Genomic DNA, 25982 nt, shown 5'->3' with positions numbered 1-25982 from the left:
TCCACTCTGACATGAGAGCTCTTCCAGCCCGGACACGAGAGGGCACACGCTCCTTTACTCACATGAGTCGGTACCTACCAGCCTTAGGTCTATTACATCCTGAAGCATGAACCGAATCCTTGAAGACGTTTTCCTCTCTTTCACAATCTTCTCCATCTGATTAAAATACTGGTCCATGCGAGGCTATACAAGAGAAACATTATCACCAGCGTGTCTCGGAAGAAAATGAAAATACTCCCTCAGGTGGGGACTCAGCCCCTCTGTATGTACAGAACAAAAACTGCCATCCATTAAAAAATACATAGATTAATGCATTTTTTAACTATGGTACAGCTAAACTGATCTACTGGCCAACTGCCATCGACAAGGGGAGTCCTGTTCTACCTCTGAGCTCCTCCTTTTCATATCGGCATGTGCGCTCCCCTCAGCCTGAGAAGAACCGGCTCGGGAAACTCAACGGGCACCAAACTAACCCTGCAAACTTCATTTTGATGCTTTATTTCCCCAAACTGTCTCAGGTGGGGTCAGGCAAGAGCTGTTTAACAGGCTCAGCCGTGGACTGAAATCCCACAAGCTCCTTTTTATCCAGAAAGTTGTGATGTGATGGAATCCAAATCGGTTTGCACTAAGACATTAAACAGTGTAATTAGAGAAGCCTCCAGTAGGTCTAAATTTGATTCGCCTTTTTTCTTCAAAATGGGGGCTCTGGTTGTTTGAAACAAAATGTTTCAGGGCAGTTGTATAACATGTTTCCCACTCCCTTCACTGAAAACCAGCTAAACCCTTAGACAAACAAGGAAAACCCTGTGAAAATGTGGTGCTGGCCTTGCCTTGGAAAGTTTCAGCGCCGACAGCAATTGTTTCCAAAGTCAGGAATGACAGAGAAAATATTTGAAATGGACGTTGTCCAGAAGCTTTAATTGTAACGATCACTAACACTTCAATAAAAACACATAATAAAACATCAACCCCCGTTAAAAGAAAATAAGTAAAAGGATTCTCACTGAATCTTGATAGAAATAAAGATCGCAAAGACGGGACACAGGCAGCTTCTCCCAGGGGGTAACGTGACGTGTGGACACGCCGCACGGCTCAAGGCCGCGGCACCGGCCAGCGCACCAACCCCTGGGCTTCTCCAGCATTTCTGTGTTCGCAAAGGCCAAACCGGCATCCCAGCCTCGGCCAGCGCGACCTCGGCTACTGCTCAGCACTCAGACCCTGCTTTCCTCCCAAAGCACGTGGAGAAATGTAATCCCTGCCACTGGCACTTCCAAACCTGCACCGACAACGCGGTGTTAACTGCGTTAACAGTGTATTTAGCCTGGCGGATTAGTGGTAAACTGGGCTGTTTTGGTCAACACACCACAAAACGGTTTGGAAAGAGTTTTCCCTGTAAGGATGAGGATTGATCCACTGTGATCCCTGCGACCCAGTGCTGCGAGGGAACTCCCTCCCCGCGCAGCTGAAAACAATTAGCGCCGTTTGTTTCCAGAGCTGAGTCCGACTGATTTCTGGCAAACCCCCGAATGCTTTTTCATCCCCAGCTTGGCTTTTGCGATGGAGAAACGGGTCGTCCGTGCCAGGAGAAGCTCATCGAGTGCGTCACGCTCCGCGCTCCAGAGCCGTTTGTTGGGCAGTCGGGAGGAGACGCTGGAGCGCTGCAGTTGCAAACCAGCTGCTCCAATGCAGCGGAGCTGGAGGCGACCGTCACACAAAATAAATGCACCCACCAAGGGTCAGGTGGGGGTTTAGGCCCGTTAATCAGAGGTTTGTTTGAGATTTAACCCCAACAATACATTCAGTGGTAGATTTTGTAGGTAATACAAGCTGTCAGTGGTAAAGAAACAACTCTAAGTGTTAATGTTTTGGAAACTATGGATAAAAGGTAAATTCTATTTGGAAGAAGAAACACATGGGATATGCTGAGCATACCCTGTGTGCTCGGATGTAATATTTGAAACAAGGAAACTGGAGAACACCATTCAAAATGATACAGACTCTACTAGAAAGGGGCAGAGGGAGGCCAGGTCATGCCAAAACATGCACAGAAGAGCGAATCATTTCCTCGTGCCGTACAGAAATTCCCGAAGAAAAAGTAAATCCTCAACTAAAAACACCCCACGCCCACTTTTCCACCCTCGCCTCTCCCTCCGGCCCTGCCCCACCTTTGCTTTCTCAAAGTCCAGGTCCTTGCCAATGGTCGTGAGCAGGCGGCAAAGGCACTCGAGGGACTCCTCGTCGTGGTTTTTCAGCAGCTTGACCACGCAGTCGTGCATGATCGCCTCCGTCAGCATCTTGAGCTTGAAAAGCTCGCCGATGAATTTTATATTCCCGATGGATCGCCGTCGGGCTTTGTCCTTGGCCTCTTCCAGCTCGTCGTGGAGCCGCGTCTTCTCCTCCGGCTGTAAAACAGAAAAACGGCTCTAAAAAAACATGTTTGCAGAGGAGAGAACCCTTCAAAAGGTCCAGTTTTACGTCTATAGTTGCTGTTGTCCCTGTTTACTCTTTTTCTCTTAAAAAAACAGAGGGTGCTATAAACTTGCTAACCAAGGCAAATATTTTTTATTACATGCAGCCACAGTGACAGAATGAAACTCTCGACTCCAAAATTCCCCCCAAATCAAGTGCCATCTTCAAAAGAGCTCATTTCCAGTGGGAGCTCTGCAAATTTATGGGGAAAAATACCACTTACAGTGGTAGCAGCTTCAAGTTCTTTCTGCTTCTTTTCAAAGACGTCATCGTCAGCCTTGTCCTTTTCAAATTCCTTCTGGCAGCGGTTTAACAGCAGCTTGCGGAAATTCACCGTGCTCCCGGGTTTGTCCGCCATGGGCACCTTCAGCTGGAGGAGAAGGAAGAAAAACATCAGCAGAAATACAGCAAAGCTCTGCGTACAAGTGACGTTTCCCATAAGCCAACCATGACATTTTGTTATGCGCTTCATATTCAGCAAGGCAAGCTGCGATAGTTCAGCATCACGTCACCATTTCCAGCGGAGTTTTACATTTCACATGTAAAGTCGCACTCAAAACTTGGCTGACGCCACCTCTGCCCAGAAACAGATTACATTTCCATCCGTGGGATCCTTTAAAAAGACACGCTGCTTAAAAACACTCCTTATGGGCTGAAGGCTGTGGAGCTGTGCTCCTTCATTGCATGTCATGAAAGATCAGGGGACAAAGAGCTTATTTTGTCCCAAAATTCACAGTCTGAACAATGAGCTGTCCCAAGCTCAGCTCGGTGCCTTGGGCTCCCCTTGGAAAAGAGAAACTGGAGCGTCCAAACGTCACTCGTGGCATCGTGTGACCAGGGAGAGCCAAGTGCTGAGAGTCCTCAACTCCAAACACCACAGCACGCCAAGCAAAGCTCTCAAATGGAGCAGAGAAATCCATCACGTAGATTATTGATTATTTATTTTTAGATTTGTAGATTATCCATCATGTAGATTATTTTTATTTAGGTTCTTAGGAAAGAGCTTGAGGTGCTGGAGCGAGTGGAGAGAAGGGAACGGAGCTGGTGAGGGGCTGGAGCACAAGTGTGATGGAGCGGCTGAGGGACCTGGGGGTTCAGCTGGAGAACAGGAGCTGAGGGGAGACCTTCTGATCTCTGAACTGCCTGAAAGGAGCTTGGAGCCAGGGGGGTCGGGCTCTGCTCCCCAGGAACAAGCGCCAGGAGCAGAGGAAACGGCCTCAAGTTGCGCCAGGGGAGGCTGAGGTTGGATGTGGGGAACAATTTCTTCCCCAAAGGGCTGTGGGGCATTGGAACAGGCTGCCCAGGGCAGTGCTGGAGTCACCATCCCTGGAGGGTTGGACAGATGGACATGAGGTTCTCAGGACATGGGGCGGGGACAGGGGTGGGTTATGGTTGGACTCGATCATCTTGAGGGGCTTTTCCAACCAAAATGGTTCTATGATTCTATAAACTAACATTTAACTCTGCTCTTGCCACATTTGTATTACTGTCACTCAGTCTGTGAGGATAACACGCAGAACATTCACCGTGAAGTGGAATTTCGTGTTTGACTTTGCCAGCTCTTACCGTTACGAGGCACCGGCACATGTTGGCATAGGCCACCGAGAAGCTGGGTTCGTCGATGGCCTTCTCGAAGACCAGGTCGATGACGCCTTTCAGCCTCTCTTCTGTATCTACCGTCAGGTCCGTCACTTGCTTCATCAGCTGGTTGAACATCTGGGGTGTCAGCTTGTTCAAGATGCTTCGTACCTTGCGGAACAGCTCCTGAACGACAGAAAAACCATTACCTTTCAGCACAAATCAAGGAGGTGGTTTCAGGAACAAGCAAAGATGCATCTTAAAGGTGAACGGAGATGATGCCCTGTAGAACCTTCTAGGAAGCTGAGCGACACAGAGACACACACGTGTGCATGGCACAGCTCCAGCCCTAACGCAGCAACCGGCCGCCACGACCGAGGCTGCGGGGCAGGATTTCTGGAAACAGCCCAATATTTTTTCCAAGTGCGACAGAGGCACAAAGTCCTTGTTGTCACCCAGCTGATATACTCCTCTTGATATCAGGTTAGCCATGAGATATAAATTAACAGGGAGTGGCCGCCTTCTCCCTCAACTAAAGTAACCAACTTTTCCTATATTTAAGGCACATTTTTTCTATCTATAATGATATTTAGGTCAACAACGCTGCCGTTAGCCCCTAGAACAGAACTCCAGTGTCCTTCAAAACTATCCCAACTTAGCCTACAAATTACAAGTTTAAGCATCAGGCAAACAGCTCTGCCCAGGGAGGACAGGACAGAGAAAACTTCAGAGCCGGCGCGGTTGGGCTGGGCAGGACAAACCGACAGAGGAACCTCAGTCCTGCTGAGCTTCAGGGCAGAAACGTCGTCTAAAAGGGGATGAAAAGCAAGTTCTGTGATGGAAGTTTGAGGTTGTTTGCTTTAGAACGGAGACAGAAATAGTCAAGTAAAATAGCAACAGAAAACCAATCCTGGAAGAGAGGTAGTAGGTTGTCTGGTGTTCCTTATTTAGACTCGCTTAAAACACAGGATTGCCATTTAAACTCCAGGTCAAGAGTAAACACATGAAAAAATAAATCATCGAGGTAGAGGAAAGCTGTGATTCAAACTGGAATTCACTGCCCTTTTTCAGTGGCTTACGCACCAGCAAAGGTGAGTTACCGTCCTCTCCTGTTACAGACTGTACTCGGAACTGCTCGCTAACGCTCTCACCTGGGTTTTGACATTTTCCGGGTCCTCGGTTTGGTTTTCTCTCTTCAGACTCGGCTTCCAGGCGTTCTCTGCCTTCTTCAGGTGGACGTCCTCCTTCACGCACACCGTGATGATCTTCCTGGGCTCTCTCCTCTGGCCTGGCTGAGATCTCCTCGGTCCAACATTCAACAACTAGGACAAAAACATTCCTTGTTATACCCCCTTTTCAACTCGCACCTCGATAAAACACTCCGGGGAGCGCGTCAACACCCGCTGATGGCAACGCCGACAACCAGCAACTCGTCCTAGAGCTTTGAGGCCTCCTCCGACCCAACACACTGGTCTGGGGTGGTTGGAGAGAACACGAAGACACCAGAAGTGTTTCTCTTGGGCAGCTTTTCACAAGACAGATCCGGCTGAGCGCTGCCTGCACGCACTGGCGATGCTCCGGACTGAAGCACCGCAGAACTGAACCCGACGGACCAAAACGGCCTCTGGAGAGCCAGAAACTGCGGAACGAGACACCGTAGCAAGGGTGTAATTAAGGATTAAATCAGCCCTTACAGGTGGATTTCAAACATGCCATCCCAAGTGATTAGGGAACGATAAATGAGCAGCTCTGCTAAAAATGTTAAGTTTTACCAGAGATTGCTTCAAACAGAGTCATTTTGAGACAGGAATCATATAAAACACTGAAAGCAGATCAGTGCTGCTCCTGCATTGTAGAAACATGGATCCTAACAAAGGTGGGTCAAACTCTTTGTAGTTTCACAGAAGAAGAAAGAGAAGAAACTTAGTTTGAAACAGCATCATGCGTTTCTCTATAACCCCGTTTAACACGATGCTCCTGTGTAAAAACTGGGGGGGTTTTCATTAATTGTACAAGTGATAGGGCACAAGACACCCCCAAACTCCCTCTTCACCACCTGGGAGCTTCTGGTTAAGGACTAAAGGTACCAAAGGTTGTTGGTAGGTTACTCTTCCCCTGCGCTACTTCATATTTCTGAACTCATTTATTAGAAACGTCCAACCTCAATGTAAAAATTAGCGCAACAACAAAACTCCATTAAAAAACGCTGTTACTTTCCAGAGAAGTAATTAATCTCTTCATGAGGCAGTAGGCAAACTCCACATGAAATATGGGCCTTTAAAAACATTTCTTTAGAATCACACAATGTCCTGAGTTGGAAGCGACCCACAGGGATCGTCGAGTCCAACAAAGTGAATCAACGAGCACCAGAGAGGCAAAACCATCTCAGCTATTCAAACAGCCTCACTGAATACAGAAGGAAAGCGCTCTCAGCTGGTGCCTCTCCTGTCACCTATCTGTCCCAAACCCATTTTTGCACCATTAAAAACAAACAAAAACCTCCTTAAAAGGCAGGAGCTTGTATGTGTGAATTGAATCGCTTGGCTTCAATGACATAAACTTGCGCTGCCGATGAAAACGAACGGACGTAATTACCACCGCTGCTGGAGTTCTCGTTTGGGCTTCGTTAGGTGACAACAGCACAAGATGTTGTCAAAGGACAAGGACCTTGCATCGCGGTGTCCTGTGCTCACCAAGGCCGTGCACGCAAAGGGTGCACGGCGCGGCATGTTCAATGCTACCCCACCGTGTACCACGACCTGCGTTCAGATTCGCTGGCACGCACAGAAATGACCCACCGGACTCCTTCAAACTTTCTAACGCAACGGCACGAGTTCATCGCTCCAGGGAAACCAACAGTGCAACAAGTCAGCGAGAACATGAGTCCTGACGATGCTTTTGGGTGTTGGATGCTTCCAAAACCAGTCAATCCCTCCCTACGACCCCCTGTACTCAACCAACACCGGTACAACGCTTTGCAGCCCTGCACTGAGACACCCACCTCTGGCTTTAGGTAATTTCACACAATTTTGCTGCCTGGGTTCTAACTAAACTGTAAATATACGGCTGCAGAAAGAAGAAACTTCCCTCCAGCTGAAAAACCAGACAATAACGCAAGAGAACAGCGACGGGTTTCAGCCACGCTAAACCTCATCACACACTCCTCGCTGGTGGAACCGGAGCCAGACTGGCAGCGTGCCCTGAAAATCACAACTTTTGGCTCATTTCTTGCAGGAACGCGGGTGGAGACGAGAGGTGACCTGTGGCCAACCCGTCTCTTGCACCTGAAGGACTTTCCAGGCACAACTGGGCTGTGTGACGCGAGGACAGAGCGACGGTGCTTCCTTAGGTCAAGCCGAATCGTTGGCTTTTAGAGCAAAATCACCTCCCTGAAGGAGGCGACTATTTCCCTTCAACCCTGATGGATGCAAAAGTCCCGTGTGCATCGCCTGAACATCAGCACGTTATGTCACACCCTCCTAAATCTGCTGCCTTCGATACCTTTAAGTGCATTAATAAAGCTAAGACTTTCATTAAGGTTGTATTTTTTTAGTATCTGTGAATAACTTGGTTCGACGTGCGATTAGGTTTTAAAAGCAGTGAACAGAAGCCTTCTTTGAATAAATAATACGCACATCAAACTTCTAACGGAAAAAAAACCAGGAGGTTTTTTGGTTCCAAATTGACAAAGCAGCAAGTTAAAGAGGCTCCGGAGCTCACGCTCAGCCTGCTCCTTGGAACCCAGTGCAAGTAAATAGGAAGGGCCCTGCAGCACCTGCGATCACAGCGCTCCAGCTTGCACTGAAATAATATTGTCCACCAAAGGCACGGAGAAGTGTTTACCAGATGTTACTACATTCATCTGAATTACCTGTCTTGAGGATGAAGAGGGGAGAAAAAAGGAAAACGGAAGGAAACGGGGATAAACTTCCCGCAGAGGAGCCAAAAACTCACTGCAGAGCACGACCTGGTGCTCTCCTTCACGTCCGCTTCGCTCTCAGCACACAGGTTTTAAAATGACAATACAAAATATTTCAAAAAAACATCCAGTAAACTAAGGAATTGCTTCTTCCCCTCCAACAGGCTTCAAATGGAGAAGGTGAAAATGAGGGGAGAAGCCAGGAGTGACTCCAGGACGCACAAGGATGGAGGCGACTTGAGTTTCCATCACCTATCAGAAGGGTAAGAGCATCCTACCCGGCACAGACCCGTCCTCCCCGACCCCCCTTCCCTGCCTTTCCACCTCCTTCCCCGCCGTGCTCCCCCAACTGCTCCTCCACACCAAAACTGGCCGTATTTTACTCCTGTGTAATCACGCCCCTTGTGCTGTTTGATGCGACGTTCGTTAGTTCTACGCACAGTCGTACAACGCAGTTAAGCGAAAAGAAGGAAACGGAGACAAAAGCCAAGGAAGCAAAACAAAAGGTTCTCGAGGTGCCGAAAGCTTGTTAGCGCTGAGCCGCTCCACGTTACTAAGAGCGCAAGGAAGAGGCGGTGGGGTTTAATGGTTTATGGGCATGGCCTTTGGAGAGGTGCAATGACCGCGTGGACGGAGAGCGTATGCGCAGATTTTTGCCATGCTTCACGAGGAAACAACGTCTGGTTTTGCTCAGGGCTGAAAAGCCTCTCATCCTCTAACCGCTGGCGTCCCAGGGCTCCTGCAACACCGTCACCTTCCAACCCTCCTCCGGAATAACGCAAAGAGAGGTTCTGCTCTGGACAGGCGCAGATGTAGGATGCATGTTATGTGCTGAATGCTCCAAATGAACGGGGTAAGCGGGACTTACCTTCTCTCCCCCTTTCCACAGGTCTGCAAAGTGCAGACCCCTCGCGGATCCCGCTCAGGCCAACGTCCCAGCATGCCCTCAGCTGGTGATGTCCCACCCACCACTGAAGGCTGCCTAGAGGGGTACAATGCAAGTCTTGTTTCCTTTTATTTTTTATTTTTATTTTTATTTTATTTTCTTTAAACGCTGTTGCACCTTTTTGTAAAGTTTTCTACCGGTTGTTCTCTATCAACAGTGGGCGTTAGGGGATAAAATAAAAGACAACTCTACAAAAAGGTGCAAAGATTTCTTGGGGGGAGAAGAGGGGGATTTGGCTTACCCCTATCGGCAGGTTCCTCAAGGGTGGGTGAGGCGAGACCAAGAGAGGGCATGCTGGGGAACCGCACCGAGCCAGGGACGGCAATCCAGGGTTGCTCTGCACTTTGCAGGCCTGCGGAAAAACAAAAGAGCGACAGGGCCGTTAAAAACGCCGTGAGGCTCGGGACATTCAGCACACCAAAGGAGAGAAGGCGCCGGAGAACAATCTGCAAGTCCTAAACCTAGGAAGCGATGTTGACCTCAAACAGCGTCGAGGTTTCGGGACCGAGCGGCACTTCGAGGGAAACCACGACACCGAAGCTACTCCAAGAGATGGACGCGCACCCCGGAACCGAGAGCGCTCTCAAACCAACCCCACGTCGCCGGGTCGGACTCAGAGCTCCCGGAAACCTGCGTGCTTGGAAGTCAAGGTCATTCAGAGAACTCTTCTGAAAGCAGAGGTTTTGAAAGATAAATGATGGTTATGTCATCTAGATGGATACAGTGGATGTATCTTAATAAGTGGATGAAAAATCAGTGGCTGCAGCTGAAGGAGCAGCTGCGGCTGGCACCGCGCCAGGGTACCCGCACCCCAAGAACGGGGCACGGCAAAGGCAAGAAGGAAGAACTCAGAGGGATTTCAGAGTTTGGGCAAAGCCAGACTTTGGGTGAAAGGAAAAGCAGAGGAAAAGGCAGGAAACCAAGGAATGAAGGGACCCAAGCAAAGCAACATGTGGAAGAGCAGAGGAAGCAATATACACAGGCTGCGTATATTCCTTTTGTTTTGGTTAGTAAAGTTGATTTACTCTATTGGCACAAGCTTGTTGTACCAGAAATGTGCGTTTGCACACGCGCGACTGCCAGATCCTCTGTGTGGAAACGCGTTTCCGCTCCTCTCGCACCGGGAAAAGGGGAAGGAGATCAAATCCACTCCAGACCAATACGTACCAGTTAAAAACATCCGCGACATTTTTCTAATTCGCCTAAATTTTGACAGCCAAGCAAACGCCACCCTTGCATTCACCCCGACAAAACCAGAACCACCGGAGCATCGGAGGAGGCTCAAAAGCGTGAGGACGGACTTCGGCGCTGTTAAGGCCGGTTTTTAAATGAGCAAGTTGGGGTCAACTCACACTTCCAGACACGTTCCTTCCGCCGGAGGTTTGCCTCCCAAAGTCAGCGAAGGCCGGCGTGAAGTCGGGTCCTCGAGGCAGAATCCGAGGGTCCAGAGTTCTCAGCGGCAATTTCGGCTGATTGACCTGAATTGCGGAACAGAACAAACACGCGGGATCTGTTCAGCGGGCGCTGCAGCTGCCGAAGCTCAGGCAAGTCCACAATCTCTGCTAAACCGTAACATTTAACATCCAAATGAATGCTTTTAACAAACTGCACAAGTTTTATGCTTCACCTATATATAAAAAATACGCATTTAATATAAAATATGTCTTCTGCAGGTGGCTGTTGAGGAAACAGGTGGAGTTCAGAAACATTTCAAGGCCTGAACGTGACTTATGGAGGATAAAATTATGGTGAGACGGGCCTGTCTTCTGCAAAATGTACATGAGAGTCTTGGTTCAGGATCACAAAACTGCTGCTTTCCCTCAGAGAAACGTCGTTTGTGTTAACGAGACCGACACCGACCAAGGAAGCTTGGAAGCAGAGAGCACGGTGAGCAGCAACCACGGAAAACGAGTAGGTGGATGAAATGGTTTGGGGAGCAAAGTTGCGTTTTATAAATTGTCTGGGTATGAAATTCAGGGTGGAAATGCTTCTGCACACGAGGATCAACTAAACCCTGAGCTGGGCTTGAATCTTAAGATCGAGTCTGGAGTGGTTACATTAAAAATCAATGAGCTACATAGTTCTAACGGAGGGGAGAGGAAGGTCTTGGTGTCATCAGTATTTCAATAAGCGCAGAAAATCACGGGTAATAAGGCTGGATAAGAACCACAAAACTTCCTGAGGGTCCAGGTTTTCAAGATCTTTTATTAGATCAACTCATAACTAGTGACACAACTGTTTCAGGCCAAAAAAAGTTTGCCCCTAAGTTTGCTTATCCTTTCTAACCATAGAATTGATCTAATAAAAGCCACTGCCTCTCCGTTCAGTCCTGCTTGGTTTGTGTCCATAGCTCTTCGCGGTTATATCATTTTACATTTTAATAACAACCTGGTGTAACTTAATCCAGGTAGAGACCATTAAAAACACTTCTGTTTTTAAATTATCAGCGTCCACTCATTAGGCGCCAACGCCTCTATTTGAAGCATTTTGTGACGTGACACCACCCAAAGGCTCCCCCTTCCCAACTTAAGTCTGCGCCGCAACGGCCCAGGGATAAAACACACATTCGGGATCTTTATTGATATTAAAACCCCCTTGCACGCACCTGTTTGATGGGCTCTCCTCTCACCTTGTCGAGCACCACGTCGCTGATGGGGGGCAGCCCCTCGGGTTTCTGGATGCAGGCCGGCATGAACTGGAAATCCAGCAAGAATTCCCGGTCGTATTGCTTCTTCCCCTCCGGGTCCAGGGGCTTCCACTGCTCTATAACGAGAGAAGGTGCCTGAGGTTCGTACGGAACAAAACCCTGTGCTCTGCGGGACGCGGTGCCGGGAAACCCAAAGGGAAGAGATTGCTACAAGATTTTAATTTTGAAGGCGATGAGGAGAGGAAAACACATTGTATTAAAGGAACGTAAAGATGGGGAGCACGTAGCCAACTCCAGCTGCAACCACGCACGGACTCAGCGCTGATCCCAGTTTTAACGCACGTCAGCTCGTTTTAACTCTGACTTTCGCTCTCTCGTGTGATGGGACAAAACGGGGACGATTCTCAGTTTCTGGGTGAAAATGCAAAAGTTAAAGCGGCTGGTTTTGTGGAACATGGAGCAAGAGCTGCGCAGAGCACCGTGCAGAACAACAAGAGCCGTTGAGGATGAGAAAACACCGAGTTTGAACAACTCACACTGGAGATAACGCTGGGAACCAAAAGAAAACCCACAACCGCAGGCCACGCTCTAAACATTCCAACTTCTCACCCGTTTTTTCAGAGGGCTTTTTGGGCAGGAGTGATGCAAATGACAATATAAACCTACAGTTTTAATAACTGGGAATGAAAATGCACAAAGGTAAGTACCATTTTTAGCTCTCTGTGCAGTTTTATTGCTATGGAGCTTCAGGATCAAGAGGTGCAGAAAAGGCTTTGGCTGCCTCGCTGTATCCTGGCCAGAATTCCTGGCCACCTGCCCGTGCCCTGTGCCCCAGCACCCTCCATTTATCATGGCAAAGCAGCGACAGCAACACGCAACAATTGATACGTGGCGTTTCCTTCTCCTGGAAGGATCTAAACAAGCTGTTTTAAGGTGAAAAGCAGCCAGGAGTGTCACAAACAGGATCCCCAGGGATGGGAGAGATGGGGACACAACACACAACTCCTCTGCTCGACCAACAGGCAAAAATCCTTCTTTTTAGCAAAAGCGCACTTGAAATTGTGGATTATGGCAGCAAGCGGCTGACCAGCCCAACGCACGTTGCCTCCCGAGGGATCGATCCAGCTCCGGCTGCACCGACGGGTTCGGAGACACCGCTGATGAATTACGGGTTAACGACAAGACATGCTTAACGAACAAATGGGTGAGTGTGTGGGAAACTATTGAGAGGCCTCTATGTTTTCCCCAAACGATACCATAGTGCTAAATTAATTAAAGTAAAGCAACTCGGGTCTTTGTCAGAACAAAGCAGCGCTGAAATAACAACCGCAGGGTAATCACTTCATGGTGGCGGCTCCTTGTCCAATACCTTGTGCAGGCTCTCATGGTCCTTCTGTCTTTTATTTTATACTCTTTCATTTCTGAGCTTTTAAGAAAATCACTAATTTATTTTGTGGGAGCTTCACCTGAATAATAAACCGCTTAAAAATTGGTAGCGGATGAGTACTAAGTCGGTCTAAAGGTCTCTCTTAAACAGGTGAGTTAATTGAGGTTTAGGTCTACAAATTAGATCTCTTAATAAATAACAAAACCGCCCCTTTGGGAGACTATATCCAGTGCTAGCCAGCAAGGAAAGGAGAGCGTCCTGGAGCCCACGCTTGAATTATTGTATCAAAAGAACTGCGTGCTCACAGTTTAACAGCAGAGCCTGGATTGAAAACTACATTTCTTTTCCCTTCCTTCCTCTTCTAGAAAACTGAAGATCTATTCAACTGCTTAGCCAAGAAGATAAATTTATATAAACACATATACTTGCACTTTGTACCCAATCATAACTTTCAAATCTCGTATTTAAGAACTACGTCTGCTTATACGGAATTTCTTGTTGATCACACAGGAACCAATGTGCCGTCATTTCCACTGCGCCGCAGCCAACACTCACACACGCAACAAACGCAAATTCTTGGAGAAAACCCATTTCCCTCTTGTGCTTCCCCAAAAAAGCCTCTGAGCCCGTTTCCTGGTGGATCCCGACAGAGCCAGATGCAGCGAAACGCTGGAGCCGCTTCCAGCCCCCCGGGAACGGCCCATCCCGCAGGGAGCCCCAAAACAGGGACAGAAATCGGAGCCAACACGTGAGTCTGAAACAGGATTTACCTGGTTTGTACTGGTACACCGGCCCCTCGCCCGAGCTCTCGGTGAAGCCTGAGTTGGCGTCGGTTCCCTCTCCCTCCGAAATGCTCTCGGCACCGTTCCGGACGGGTTCTGCCTCCTGTTCGCCGTTTTCTTCCACAGGTTTTGCTTTTTTAAGCTCCGAGGGGTCTTGATCCAGTTGAAACCCATGGCTCATTTTCTCCTGTTCAGATTCAAGTACTTTGTCACCTGAAAGTTCCTCTTCTCCTTTAGGCTGAAGCACAGACGGAAACACCGAGGTTACATTACAAACGCCCGCCCGAAACTCAAAACACGCGAAACGACTCCTCCTTTATTCACCCAGCATTTTTGCATGTAACAGGAATATAGACGCATCTTAAACCGTGATATGGGAACAACACACAAAACCAGCAGGTGATTTATCGGTTCATTCCCAGAGATAAACCACCGATAATTAATTTTAAAGTGAACGCGGCGCTCGCTCGGGGGATCCTCCCTTTAAATGTGTGCTGCTAATTGGAGCAGAGCCCAATCAAGGAGGTGACATGACATCCAGCCACAACTCAGCATCTCAGTTTCAGGAAAACACTTTTAATAGTTAATTAGTAAAATAGTTAAAGGCTGTTAATTTTAGCGCTCTCGGAGGACACAGCCCCATTTGGAACTCAGACAGGGGCAGCGTTGGGAACGAGCTTCTCCCACAAGAAACCCCAACACGACTGGAAGCATCAGACAAAAGAAACAATCGAGGATGCTCCAAAGAGGCTCTGGATCCTTCCCCCTCCCTGCCTGAGGGCACCGCACCCTCAAATGCTTTTTGCAGATTTTTTTCAAGGGAATACTCAGACAAATTAGCACTGGTGGAAACGCCGAGTGGTCCAGAAGACAAGACTCCTCCGCTAAACGATGAAGAAAGCGTATAGAGTATAAACTGGCACAGCCCAGGACATCCCGCGCTCGCTGGCTTGACAACGGGCACAGAGATGCTTTCCATTTCCTGAGGTCATCCAACCCTCACCTTTCTTGTTGCACAGACCGTCTGTCACAGTGTGACACCTCACATGCGAGCATTTTAAACATCTATTCCCCAAAATGGAGGGGAAAGCGCTTTCATATAATTCATAACGCGTACACGAGCCTATCTGCTGCAAACACGTATACAAAGGATGAAGTACCGTCCGCTAAACTCCAGATTTACTCAGCAACAACTTGCTTTTAGAGCAGAAAGGTTCAATGATGTTTGTGGGAAGGGAAAGTTGTGGAGGAAACAGCAGATGACTAGTAATGGAATAAAAAGCCAGAGTGAAGCAGCAACGCTGCCCTGCGTCCCATCTGGCCCACAGCAGGTTTTACACACGCATGGAGCAGGCTGAGTTTTCACTTTTTTACTCTCTTACCCCCTCTGCGATCTATTCCAACCGCTATTTTACCCATGACATTAAACAAAGAGCCCCCTCCTGCGATATCCCTACCAGAACAGCAGCAACGGAGACTGCGTCACTCATCTAACGAGTGGCGAGGTGGTTTTGCTCTCCATCAGGTAAACCCAGCTTGGCCATGACATCATAATGACATCAGAACCTGCCCCATGTCACCATGGTGGCCGTGGGGACCCAAAACAGGGCAGTGCAAAGGGATTTAGACCCACTTTTATCCCGTCCTTCCCCGGAAGGGCAGCAGTTACATGTTCTTAAATGCTGGGAGTTGTTATATTAGGCAAGAAGGAAGAAAAACTAACAGCTTCAATAAAGACCAGACTAAAATCCTGGGGAATATTACAGTTCCCTCCTCAAAAAATCTGTGCTGGATCCTTGGGAGACAACTGGGAAGCAGCGTGTCTAAAATACAGTTTCAAGAGAGCAACATCATCATTAAACATGGTAAAAGAAGCCTGTGGTTCCCCCTTACCTCTGTGTCCGCCTCTGCGGCCTCCTCGGTGCCCTGGGTCCGCTCTTTTGGTTTCTTCCACGTCTTTGGTGCAGTTACGGCTGGTTGGGCTGCAATACAAGCACAGATCTGTTACAACACGTCATTATACGGAGTGAATTCGGCCCTGGGCAACGTGCGTCCCTCTCACACTGGGGTTTTCCACCCAGGGAAACGAAGCAGTGGCGGCTTTGCGGAGGATTCAGCTTCATATCACCCCGTTTTGTTTCAAGGAGGTAATAAGACAATCGTTAGTGTGACATTAAAACGTGCTCATTCAAGCTCCAAACGGTACTTGTGATAGCAAGCAGTTTATTGCCAACAATATGTGGATCACAAAACCTTCAGGATTAACCATCATCTGGACCCGCACCATAAACAGACCAAAACTCCCAGTATCTCAGCCAAAAGCACAACTCCTTCAATCCTGAGCTGGATTTCTATCTCAATTCAAAACCCGGTTAACAACCCCCCATCCATCAATTCCCTGTGCCAACCGATTCAAAGAAAACACCACATAATATTTCTAAGATCCGCAGTGATTTACTCCAAGCGCTTTTTTCCCCCCTCCAAAGGGTAAAAGAAACCACACGATATATTAAGAGGAGACAAACCCATTAAAATCCAATATGTTCGTAATTTGTTGCAAGCGCTACCAGTTTAAATTCTGATATTGGGCACATGTGCGTATTTAACACGGCGCGTAAACAGAATCGATTCCGTGATTGAATTTATTGCAAACAGATTTGCAGCTCGAGCCTTTGGTTTCTAGAAGATCCTGTGGAAAAACACAGCGTGCGCTTATTTTAGCATGATAAAATACAATTTTGAAAGCCTTTGCAACTAATAAATGCAGAGTTAATAATAATAGCGTGTTTTGTTCCTACGGGCAAAGAGAAAACTGGGTTTGCTACGTTTCCACCGCCCCCAAAGATCCCAACGTGAAGCCCAACAGGAGCCATCGCCGCCGATAACAGATTTTTATCTTTGTGCTAAACACCACAAAAGCAAAAGATAATTAAAAAATAAAGATTAATTCAACTAATTCAAATATTCAAACATCATCTGGTCGTTCACAGAACTGATGGTTCGTGGAAGAGCTGCAAAAATCATCCTGTTTCCCGAACTCCGAGTCCCGCACGTCCCGTCCCTGTGGAGCAGCTTTAGGAGCAGCCCCAGCAGTGACCCCGAATTTCCCGGGGTGCAAGAGTTGAGAAATGGCCAAAGAGGCAGAGATTGCAAAACACCTTTGCCTTATGTAACCAAGGGTTGGGTTTTCTTAGCGCCGCCAGCAGCTGAGCAACAATAACCGAGGTTTTCTCAGCGTTTTGGGGTGAAATCGCGGTTGGGTGCGGAGCGAGTGTCCGTGCAGGTGGGGATTGCTGTGATTTACCTGAGCGAGGCTCCATGGTTCCCTCCCGCCACCAAATCCACTCAAATGTAGTGCTTTTCAAAAACCAACCCGCTGCTGCGATACGACACCTTGTTTGGGGGAATTTCTTCGAGGAACAGGCCACATCTGCACAGTAATGACCTCAACACAGCCAAGTCATTGAATGGATCCACCCCAAGGTTTTGAATTGTACAGAACTGGGCTGCACTCAAGCTACACTATGGGAAACATCCACGGTGCAAACATTTCGTCTTTAAACACGTAAAACTAAACCCAGCGTCACAGATTCGGGTTGGCGAAGGTTTGAGGTGTTTCCTTCCTCATCTGTCAGGACGTTAACACTGTGGCTTCTCAAGGAGACATTCTCTTCACCTATTTTTTTGGCAAAATAAAGCTATAGAAAGGCTGTGGTTTACTGAAGGAACCTGGCAGCTTTTGCCTTGTTTTAACGGTGCGGATCCTGCTCAGCGGACACTCGCTTTTCACCCCAAACTCTTCTCTTTGCGGCCGGTAACACCCGCCTGTGTCTCAGAGCCGTCGTTCGATTGTTTCCCCCTTCAAACAGCAGACATCGGGTTGTTTTTTATTTCCTGTTGAGTTCTCCTTCCTGCTACAGGAACCGACCCAACGGGAAGATTTACACTCGTGTGCGCTGAGTAAATTCAAGTGAGTTGAGGCGTCAAATGTCCCAGAGCCCAAACCCGAGCAGGACGACACTGCGACCAGCTGAAAACCCCCTTTCAGCCGTGAGAACCTCCAGGAGCCGCAGGGAAAGCCGAAGGGAATTTATAACACTTAGCAAGGATGTAAAGATGAGATATGACTTCTAATGTAGATTGGTATTTTTACTCCTGTTCCCCCTTGGCCTGGTTTTGTTAAAAACAAGTCCGGTTCTCTTTTAGTGATTTTTCTTTCAGCTCAGTTCTTTAGGTGGCTGTACTTTGCTGAGGTTTAGCCTGCGTATTTTTCCTCGTATGCTGTACTCAGTGCTCACACAAGACCAACGGAGTGCTGAAGAAGCTCGTGTTTAGATTTATTCCTATGGTAGCTAAGAAAGACTGGTAAGTTTTCCCGTGTTCCATTGAGAGAGGGGTGTGTTTGAGGAGGCGTGGATGGAACAGGTAACTAGAACTGACCAACAGAAGTATTCCATCCCATAATCGTCATACCCCCTATATAAGAGGGTGATCACTCTCTCTTCGACCACGGCTATCTTTCTTATCATTTTTCCGATCCAAAGGAAGGGGTGGCGGGAAATGAGGGGATAACAGGGAGCGTCTGCCACGGTTTATTGCCGCCTTGCCTTAAACTTTGACACCCCTCATCTTTAAGATATTCCTTTTCTCTTTTATATTTTGAATTTATAATAATTATTATAATTATAATTCAAAATTTGAACTCCATCGCAAAGCTCAAATGAATTAAATCTGCTGCTGTAGGACTGGGAAGCATAAAAAATGAACCAAAACATCCTTTTTTCCGGCCTATCCTGGACACGATCACCAACCACTACGCAAAAATTAACACCAGCTCTTAGATTTCTACTCTTCAGCCAACGTGCCATTAAAATACTAAAGCAAAGACTTACAGCTCATGGGAGAGAAGATACATTCCAGTGGCTTATGGCAGCAAATCAAGGAAAGGTGACACTCCATTTACATTTCCAGCTCTGGGCACTGGAGATATTTCTCCAATATATTTCCAATTATTGCCACAAGTTGCCTATGAAACCCAGGGACTCGCAGTCAGCCAGGCTACTTCATATTGAAATACGCCTCATAAAGTAGCTCTGCAAGAAACAAGCATTTAAATCCAACGTGTATTGAGCTCTTTCAGCTTCTTGTGTTCCCAGGAGTTCCACCTGGGACATCAACATCTTATTTTCCTCTTTGCTTCTTGTAACAGCCACGATATGAAGATTACAGTGAATTCCGAGCATGTCCTAAAGGCTTCGAGTCTCCGGTAGCGCCTCCGTCCTCAGAAATTCCACTCCAACACGTATTTCCTGGTCCCTCCCACAGCCAGCAAAGAGAATTTAATCACCAAAGCAAGAGCATCGTCGATGACTTTGAACCAGCGCGATGTTTTCGGTGAGCATGGCAGGCTGAGCGCCGAGTTCTCTTAATAATACCGATATTTTCATTCCTTGTAACGAAGAGTAGGAATTAATGATTTAAAAGCTCTTGCCCTTTGCAGATAACAGCTCTGCCCGGCCTGAAACCCTCAAAATAATCATCAGGACTCACCCTACATCTCGGCGAGCGCTCCCAACAGACCCACGGGCGGCAGCAGGAAACCGCGCACCCAGGTACAACATCCTGCACGCGGGGTGAGAAACCTGCGTTTCTCACCGTTTAATGCTCTGAAACCCAAACCTTCTCCGTTTCATAGGGATTAGAAGCATAATGCTGATGAGCAGGGTGAGGATGAACTAAAATTGCTATTAGTATCTTCAGCTTAAGACATTACAAGTAGATACAGCGTAAAATAAAAAGGAAAAGCAAGTACACTCTGTTTTCTGCAGAATAAGAATATAGCCCATGTTCATCTCTTTTCCTGGATCCAGATGGTCAGCCCCGCTCTCTGCCGCTGAAAAACTCCTGGTTTTGAGCTGTAGGAAAGAACTACAGGAGAATAAAGATGTTTAGGGAAACCTCTGCAGTCTGGATGTATTAATTTCTACGTACAGAGCAAAAAAAATCAAGGTATCGTATCTCTGACTGTCTGATAGGAGCTGAATGCTGCAAAGCGCTTGAGGAACAAGGAAATAGTTCCATTCATCCCTGAAAAGCTGTTGCCTCGTTGAAAATGTGGGAATTACACCTGCAGGTCCCAGCGGTGCTGCCAAACAGGAGCTGGATCCATGTCCCACAAACCCCACGGCTTTAGGCAGGTTGGGTTGTAACTGTGCAACGGACACTCAGGAGGAAGCGCTGCAGCCTTTAGATTATTCTTCTTATTATAATTATTATTGTTTTCTCAGGGAAAACAGAACAGCTGCCACTAAAGGAAATAAAATAGTACAGTTTGTAGCCAAACTGCTTTCGATTCTGCTGAAAACCCCAAAGAAATCTTGTTAAAAGTCGGAGATCTTGCACCTACCACCACACGCTTGAGAAGTTTCCCTTATCCCAATTCCTATCGGATCTCCAGAGATCACAAAAAGACTCTTGGCCTTTAGTCCAAGGAAACAAAACATAATAAATATAATAACAAGGCCCTTCGTCCTCGCTCCTGAAGCTCCGCATCTGGATGTTCCAGCGTGCAGCCTGAATTAGCAGTCGCCTTATTTAAACCTCAATCCCCCTCTCCAAGGAAGAACTGGGAAATTCCTGCTCAAAATAAGGTTGGCAGAGACACGCAATACGGTTCTCCGGCATTAAAGAGGGGGTAAAGCACCAAAAACCGCCTTGGAAAGTGTTTTGCTTTCCCTGAACTACGGAGCTTTTAATAATAACCGGAGTTTCGAGTGATCTTTTCCATGACTTGAGACATATTTGTTCCTCTGTTGCCAAAGCCAACGTCTTGGCTCATGTTTGCTGTCTGGCCTAACGACATTAGAGCATTCAAATGAATCTTCTGCGTAATTAAAAGCCAAAAGTGCTGTAAGTAATTTTTTGTTTAATTTAAACTACAGGACGCTACAAAGCGAGCAATAATATTGCAAGCTGGAGCCTGGCTGGGTAAAATCTTATTTACAGAAAGAGTCCCATTTCTCTGCTTTGTAAGGAAATTAATTTGTGTTATGAAGGAGCTCAGATTGAAAGAACAAGCGGGGAAACAACCCCAGTAAAATAAAAATAGAAAAAGATTAACAGGAAAACAATACAACCCTGTGGCTGGTGCACTGAAGGGATCTTTCTGATCTCCTCTAGATATTGGATTTTATTTAAGATCCAGCATATTGACCTCGCGCAGCATCACACGAACGTGGAACGAGGCCAATCTCAGCTTTTCATTTAGTTTAATCCGTAGCAGAGCGCAGTCCGAGATGCTACTGATGCCATCGCACTCCTATCGCTTGTGAAAGAACAAACCTAAAACTCACCCTATTTTAAATGTCACTTTAAAAACCCCCCAAATCCAAACCACAATCTACCCTTTCTTCTTTGTTTCATGTTCAAACTTCATCAAATTGAAAAGATATTTAAATAAGCAAACCTCAGCTTCCCAGCTCTGAAAGGGCTGCGAAACGGGGCGTAAAAAGCACATTGAAATGCTCCGAGAGCGCCGGGTGTGCACAATGGGCACCACTGTGCTCCCTCCAGCCGCCCAGCACAAGTCACCGATTGATTTAACTCCTTTGCCACAGTTTCATTTCCAGGAAGTGCTGAAAAAAACCCCAGTTTTCTATACAAAATACAGCAAACCAAAAGACTGCGGGCTGTATTACACCATTAAATGCTAAAGTGGCGATGGGACAGGACACCAAAACCAATGGCAGGTAACACCGCTCAGAGAAATCACCTGGATTTCCAAAAGCACCCACAAAAATATAAATTCTTAGTAATTTGCAACAAGTCCTTACACCTCCAGAACCTTATTTTCCAGAATTTTCAAGAACAGCTGAGCCAAGCAAGGAGAAGGGGAAATTTCGCTCATGTGTTCCTTTAACAGAAGCTTCGTTCATTAAGGCTGCGCTGATTGAGGTGTGTGACACCGGGAAGAGCTTTAATGGGCCCCCTCACTTACCCCCACCTGGTTACACCACCACACGTTTGCATTGCTGGAATAAACCCCAGCGGTTCCTCAGAGGTTCACCGGAGTCCTGCAGGTCTGAGCGTTAATCTGGTTTAGGCACCAGATGTAAATCCAGATCAACGGGACTCAAACCAAGCAGCTGATCCCAGAGAGAAGAGCCTCGGAATTCCCGTTCCGGCCCCTGCGAGTGCGCCCGACAGCAAACCCCGACCAGCCAGCCCTGCATGCACGCCCGAGTCACCCACCTCTTTTAGCAATAATTATGAGGTTTTTCCATTTGGTTGGTTGGGGTTTTTTTGTCTCTGCGAACAAACACGAGCATTTTGCGATGGCAACAACAGTCACGTGGCAAAATGTTTGTGACAGATAGAAACAGAAACACCCAATGGAATAACAACCCCAAAGACACCTTTTCCTTCACCCTCCGGTTTTACCGCACACAACTGCGGTGCCGGACGCTCACCTGGGACTGGACTCTTGCTCAAGTTTAAACCGGGAGCCTCCGCGCTCTCCTCCAGCTGCCCGTCGGCTTCCGGCTCTTCCTTCTTCTCCGCATCTTTCCCCTCTTCGTTCAGAGCAGTTCTTGTGCTCTCCTCTCCTTCTAAATCCCCCTGGACACCAGGGAGGGCACTGGGAGATGGAGGAGGAGGCGGCGAAGGAGCCATAGTGGTGACAGCAGCGGCGCTGAGAGGGGGAGAAGGCGGCGGGGGGGTGGCAGGAGGGGTGGGAAGAGGAGAAGGAGCAGCGGGGGGTGACACGCTGTCCCCTTCCACCGGAGCAGCCTCCGGCGCCTCCGACTCAACAGTCAACGGCGCCGCGGCCGCCTGGGCTACATCTACTGCGCTCTCCGCGCCGACAGTTACTTTCTCGCTCACTCCGTTCAGTTCATTAATTAGATTAGTACTAGCAGTCAGTGGGGTGTCAGCGGGGGCTACGCTACTGGGCTCCTGGCACCCCTCGGCGTCGGCCTCTGCGGCGGGCGAAGGGGCCGGCGTGTCGGCGCAGGGTGCGGCGCTGGGTGCCGGCGCTGCCTCCTCTTTCGGGGAGGCCAGTTCACATTTCTCCTCCGAGTCAGCGGCCAACGTGGATTTACTAGAAACGGCGGCAGGAGCGGCCGCGACGGGAGCGGCCGGCGCGGGCGATGGAGCCACAGGGAGTTCTGGGGGGGTGTCCGCAGGGGTGGCCTCGCTCGTCTGGCCAGCTTGATCTTTTTTCTCCCCGGTAGGTTCTGGTCTGAGGACTGGAGAAGGTGGTTTTAATACTGGGTCTGGTTTTGGCTTCTCTTCTGGAAAAGAAAAAACAACAAAAAACAACGTTACAAACAGCAAATCAACTCAATTTTCCTTCGCTCTCGAAGCCACCTCAGCTCTCGTCGCTGCTCAGGAAGCTCGGAGGAAAACACCAGAAGCTGAATTTGCATCTAAAGGACAAGCCCAGACAACCTGCAGCTGGCAAATCCAAAAACGCAGCCGCTGCTTCTATTTTTCTGAACCTTGTGGTAAACTGCCCTCCTCTACAGAAAAGGCCTAAGTTACAAAACGTAGAGTTTTTGCAGAAACTGCTGTTGAAAATAGGATTTTTCTGGACAGAAACCACAGGTGGATTCCGCCTCGGAGGAGCCCGGGGTTGTAACACCAAGACCCAGGCAAACTCAGCTTTGAAAACACAGGGAAACGGAGCTGGCGGCGAGAGCAGCGGCAGCCGCTCTGACCCCTCCTTGTGAAATGGGAGAACGACTCCACAACTTACGATGGGCCATTATTTTACAGGTACCACGTGTCACGCCGTTACTAACAGGGCATATTTGTTTTTTCTCTTGTTATTTCTCAACTCCATCACACGTCAGCACATGGGACTCAGGGACACAATCCCCTTTTTTGTTCTAAATATCAGCGCAGATACGTCTCCCCAAAAAAAGCAAAACCACAAAGGGATTTAAGCACATCTGCCACCACAGAACAGCACCGTGGCCTCTTGATGTTTGTTTGGTACCGAGCAGGGCGGGAAAAGCACCGTGAAATGTGCCCGTGGATCACACCGACCCCAAATCCTGTGCACTAAGTCCCCACACGTATCCTGTGAGTAGCAACAGAATTTGCAACAACATCCCTGCCACGACCAGCACGTGGCTCCCAAAGCTCTGCTGTGCTCCAGTTAACACACTTATTCTTCTTAGATATATGCTACTACTTAATATATGTACTACTTACATATATATATACTTACATGTACTACTTATATATACACTTACATACGCTTATATATACTACTTATTGCCTATATCTAAAATGAGGTTGTAGGATGGAGGGTGCTGGGCTCTGCTCCCCAGGAACAAGCGCCAGGAGCAGAGGAAACGGCCTCAAGTTGCGCCAGGGGAGGTTGAGGTTGGATTTGGGAACAATTTCTTGCCCAAAGGGCTGTGGGGCATTGGAACAGGCTGCCCAGGGCAGTGCTGGAGTCACCATCCCTGGAGGGCTGGACAGACGGACATGAGGTTCTCAGGACATGGGGCAGTGCCGGGGGTGGGTTATGGTTGAACTCTTGATCTTGAGGGGCTTTTCCAACCAAACTGATTCTGTGATTCCCATTTCTTTTGAATAAAGTATGAGTCAAAATCCTAAAGGACCCTCTCCCACCTTGGATTTGATGACAAGACACAGACTGCAAATCCTTGCTAAGGCAAGAGCCCCTGTGCTTCAGCTCTACAAGACGGAGGAGTTGGTATCGCTCAAAGTCAAGGGCAGGGACTCAACGGTCCAGCTCCAAATCACCATCACGAGAAGCTCAGCTCTGCGTGTCCTCGGGCAGGAGCTCTGCCTGCAGCTTTCTGAGCAGGAAACTCCTTTGGGACATCGTCACGACAGCAAAAAGCAACTCTGGAAAATCCAGAGGCACAAACCTCCCTGTTCAAATCAGGAAATCAAAGGCTACGACCAACCCCAAAGCACCAAAATTCAGGTAGAACTGAACAGGTTTGGCTCTGCTTGGTCTTTGCCAGCTCTGTTGACCTTCCATTCGAGGTTTGTTCAACTGCTGAGCTGAAGGGAAAGGGGTTTTGAAGGAGAACCCATCCAAAACTCCTTGGAGCATCAAGTCCCATCTTTAGGAATAACGGAAGAAAGGAACAACTTTGCTCCCGGCTGTCGACAGCGTTATGGTGAGGGCAACAGCCAGAGCAGTAGTTTATCAGCTTAACGAGGCACGGAGAGAGTCAGGCTTTGGAGGAGGATGATAAACGAGGAAAAGAGATGGGAGAGAGAATCCAAACAGCTGATTTTGATTCTGAATGCTCCGTGGAAGAAAAAGGATCTGAGAACCGGTTTAGAAAAGAAAATGCGTCACCTCTGATTTCTGGAACATCCTTTGCAGACAACTTGTGGAGCATTCTTGACATTTACGGCTATAAACAGCTGCCTGGGTATTTTCTCCCTTGAGACAAATGAGATTGCTCAAAAAAAAACAAAAGCACCATTTGAAGTGTCCAGAAAAACATTCCAAGAGATAAAAACCCAGCAAAAATATACAACTGCACCTTGGAAAATACACAGTATTTGGCCAACATATTCACCACTGATACAGGTGGGGTGTGCAAAATTCGAGGAGAAAAGTTGAGGAAGGGGGATCTCAGGAGATTTGGCTAACGAGAAGTAAATCTTGACCACCACGGAGAAGAAATCTCCAAGTCCTGGCAAAGGAACGTTCATCCCTGTCAACTATCACAGAAACACGTGAAACAACTACAGCCGGGAACGGAAAACTACAAATCAATGCAAAATTCACCCAAACTGAGTCAGGGCCCTTCTCCTAAATATGCCAAGATCCTTCCTCCCATGGTATTTAGCAAGTGCTTACTGGAAGCACTGAGCTGCTCGGGAGGAAAGCTTGCTCCATCAATAGGGATTTTTTAAGATTTCCGAAGAAATACAGATCTTGCAAAATCACTCTTCACTAGAAACACTTGGACAAAGCCAGCAGGACCCACTCGTGATCCTGCGAAGCCGCCGAAACCGGAGAGGGAGCTGGAGGGGAAGATTCGCCCAGAGCGGCGGACGGGGAAGATTCTCCTGGATACGGGACTTGGTTTCTGCTTCGCGGTGTTTATCTGGAAATAATCGCTGGGCTCGCTGCCATTTTTCCATCTCCCGGCCCCGTGTGAATGCTGGCGGTGCCGCCGGCTTTGGGAGCACGTTACTGAGTCACCGTGTCAGCGCGGGGGCTGAGACGTTTCCATACTCTGCAATCTGACATG

General features: G+C 48.0%; 1 protein-coding gene across 6 annotated transcripts in view; it reads right to left on the bottom strand.

Moving 5' to 3' along the window:
• EIF4G3 (eukaryotic translation initiation factor 4 gamma 3) overlaps nucleotides 1–25982 on the bottom strand; it is a 128647-nt gene that overhangs the window by 18893 nt on the left and 83772 nt on the right. For 4 of the 6 annotated variants that reach the window (XM_082070107.1, XM_082070109.1, XM_082070108.1 and 1 more), the window contains 11 exons: nucleotides 22197–23018; nucleotides 15622–15710; nucleotides 13717–13966; nucleotides 11518–11675; nucleotides 10265–10390; nucleotides 9154–9264; nucleotides 5199–5369; nucleotides 4036–4233; nucleotides 2693–2839; nucleotides 2166–2402; nucleotides 79–183 (listed from right to left, as the gene is read on the bottom strand). In XM_082070107.1, the coding sequence (XP_081926233.1) occupies nucleotides 79–183; nucleotides 2166–2402; nucleotides 2693–2839; nucleotides 4036–4233; nucleotides 5199–5369; nucleotides 9154–9264; nucleotides 10265–10390; nucleotides 11518–11675; nucleotides 13717–13966; nucleotides 15622–15710; nucleotides 22197–23018 (2414 nt within the window). The remainder of the gene's footprint in view (nucleotides 1–78; nucleotides 184–2165; nucleotides 2403–2692; nucleotides 2840–4035; nucleotides 4234–5198; nucleotides 5370–9153; nucleotides 9265–10264; nucleotides 10391–11517; nucleotides 11676–13716; nucleotides 13967–15621; nucleotides 15711–22196; nucleotides 23019–25982) is intronic. The other 2 variants (XM_082070110.1, XM_082070112.1) reach the window with 1 other exon arrangement.

The sequence above is a fragment of the Streptopelia decaocto genome (assembly GCF_964273445.1).
Source record: "Streptopelia decaocto genome assembly, chromosome: 20".
Taxonomy (NCBI): Eukaryota; Metazoa; Chordata; class Aves; order Columbiformes; family Columbidae; genus Streptopelia; species Streptopelia decaocto.
This window is presented reverse-complemented; position numbering and strand designations above follow the sequence as displayed.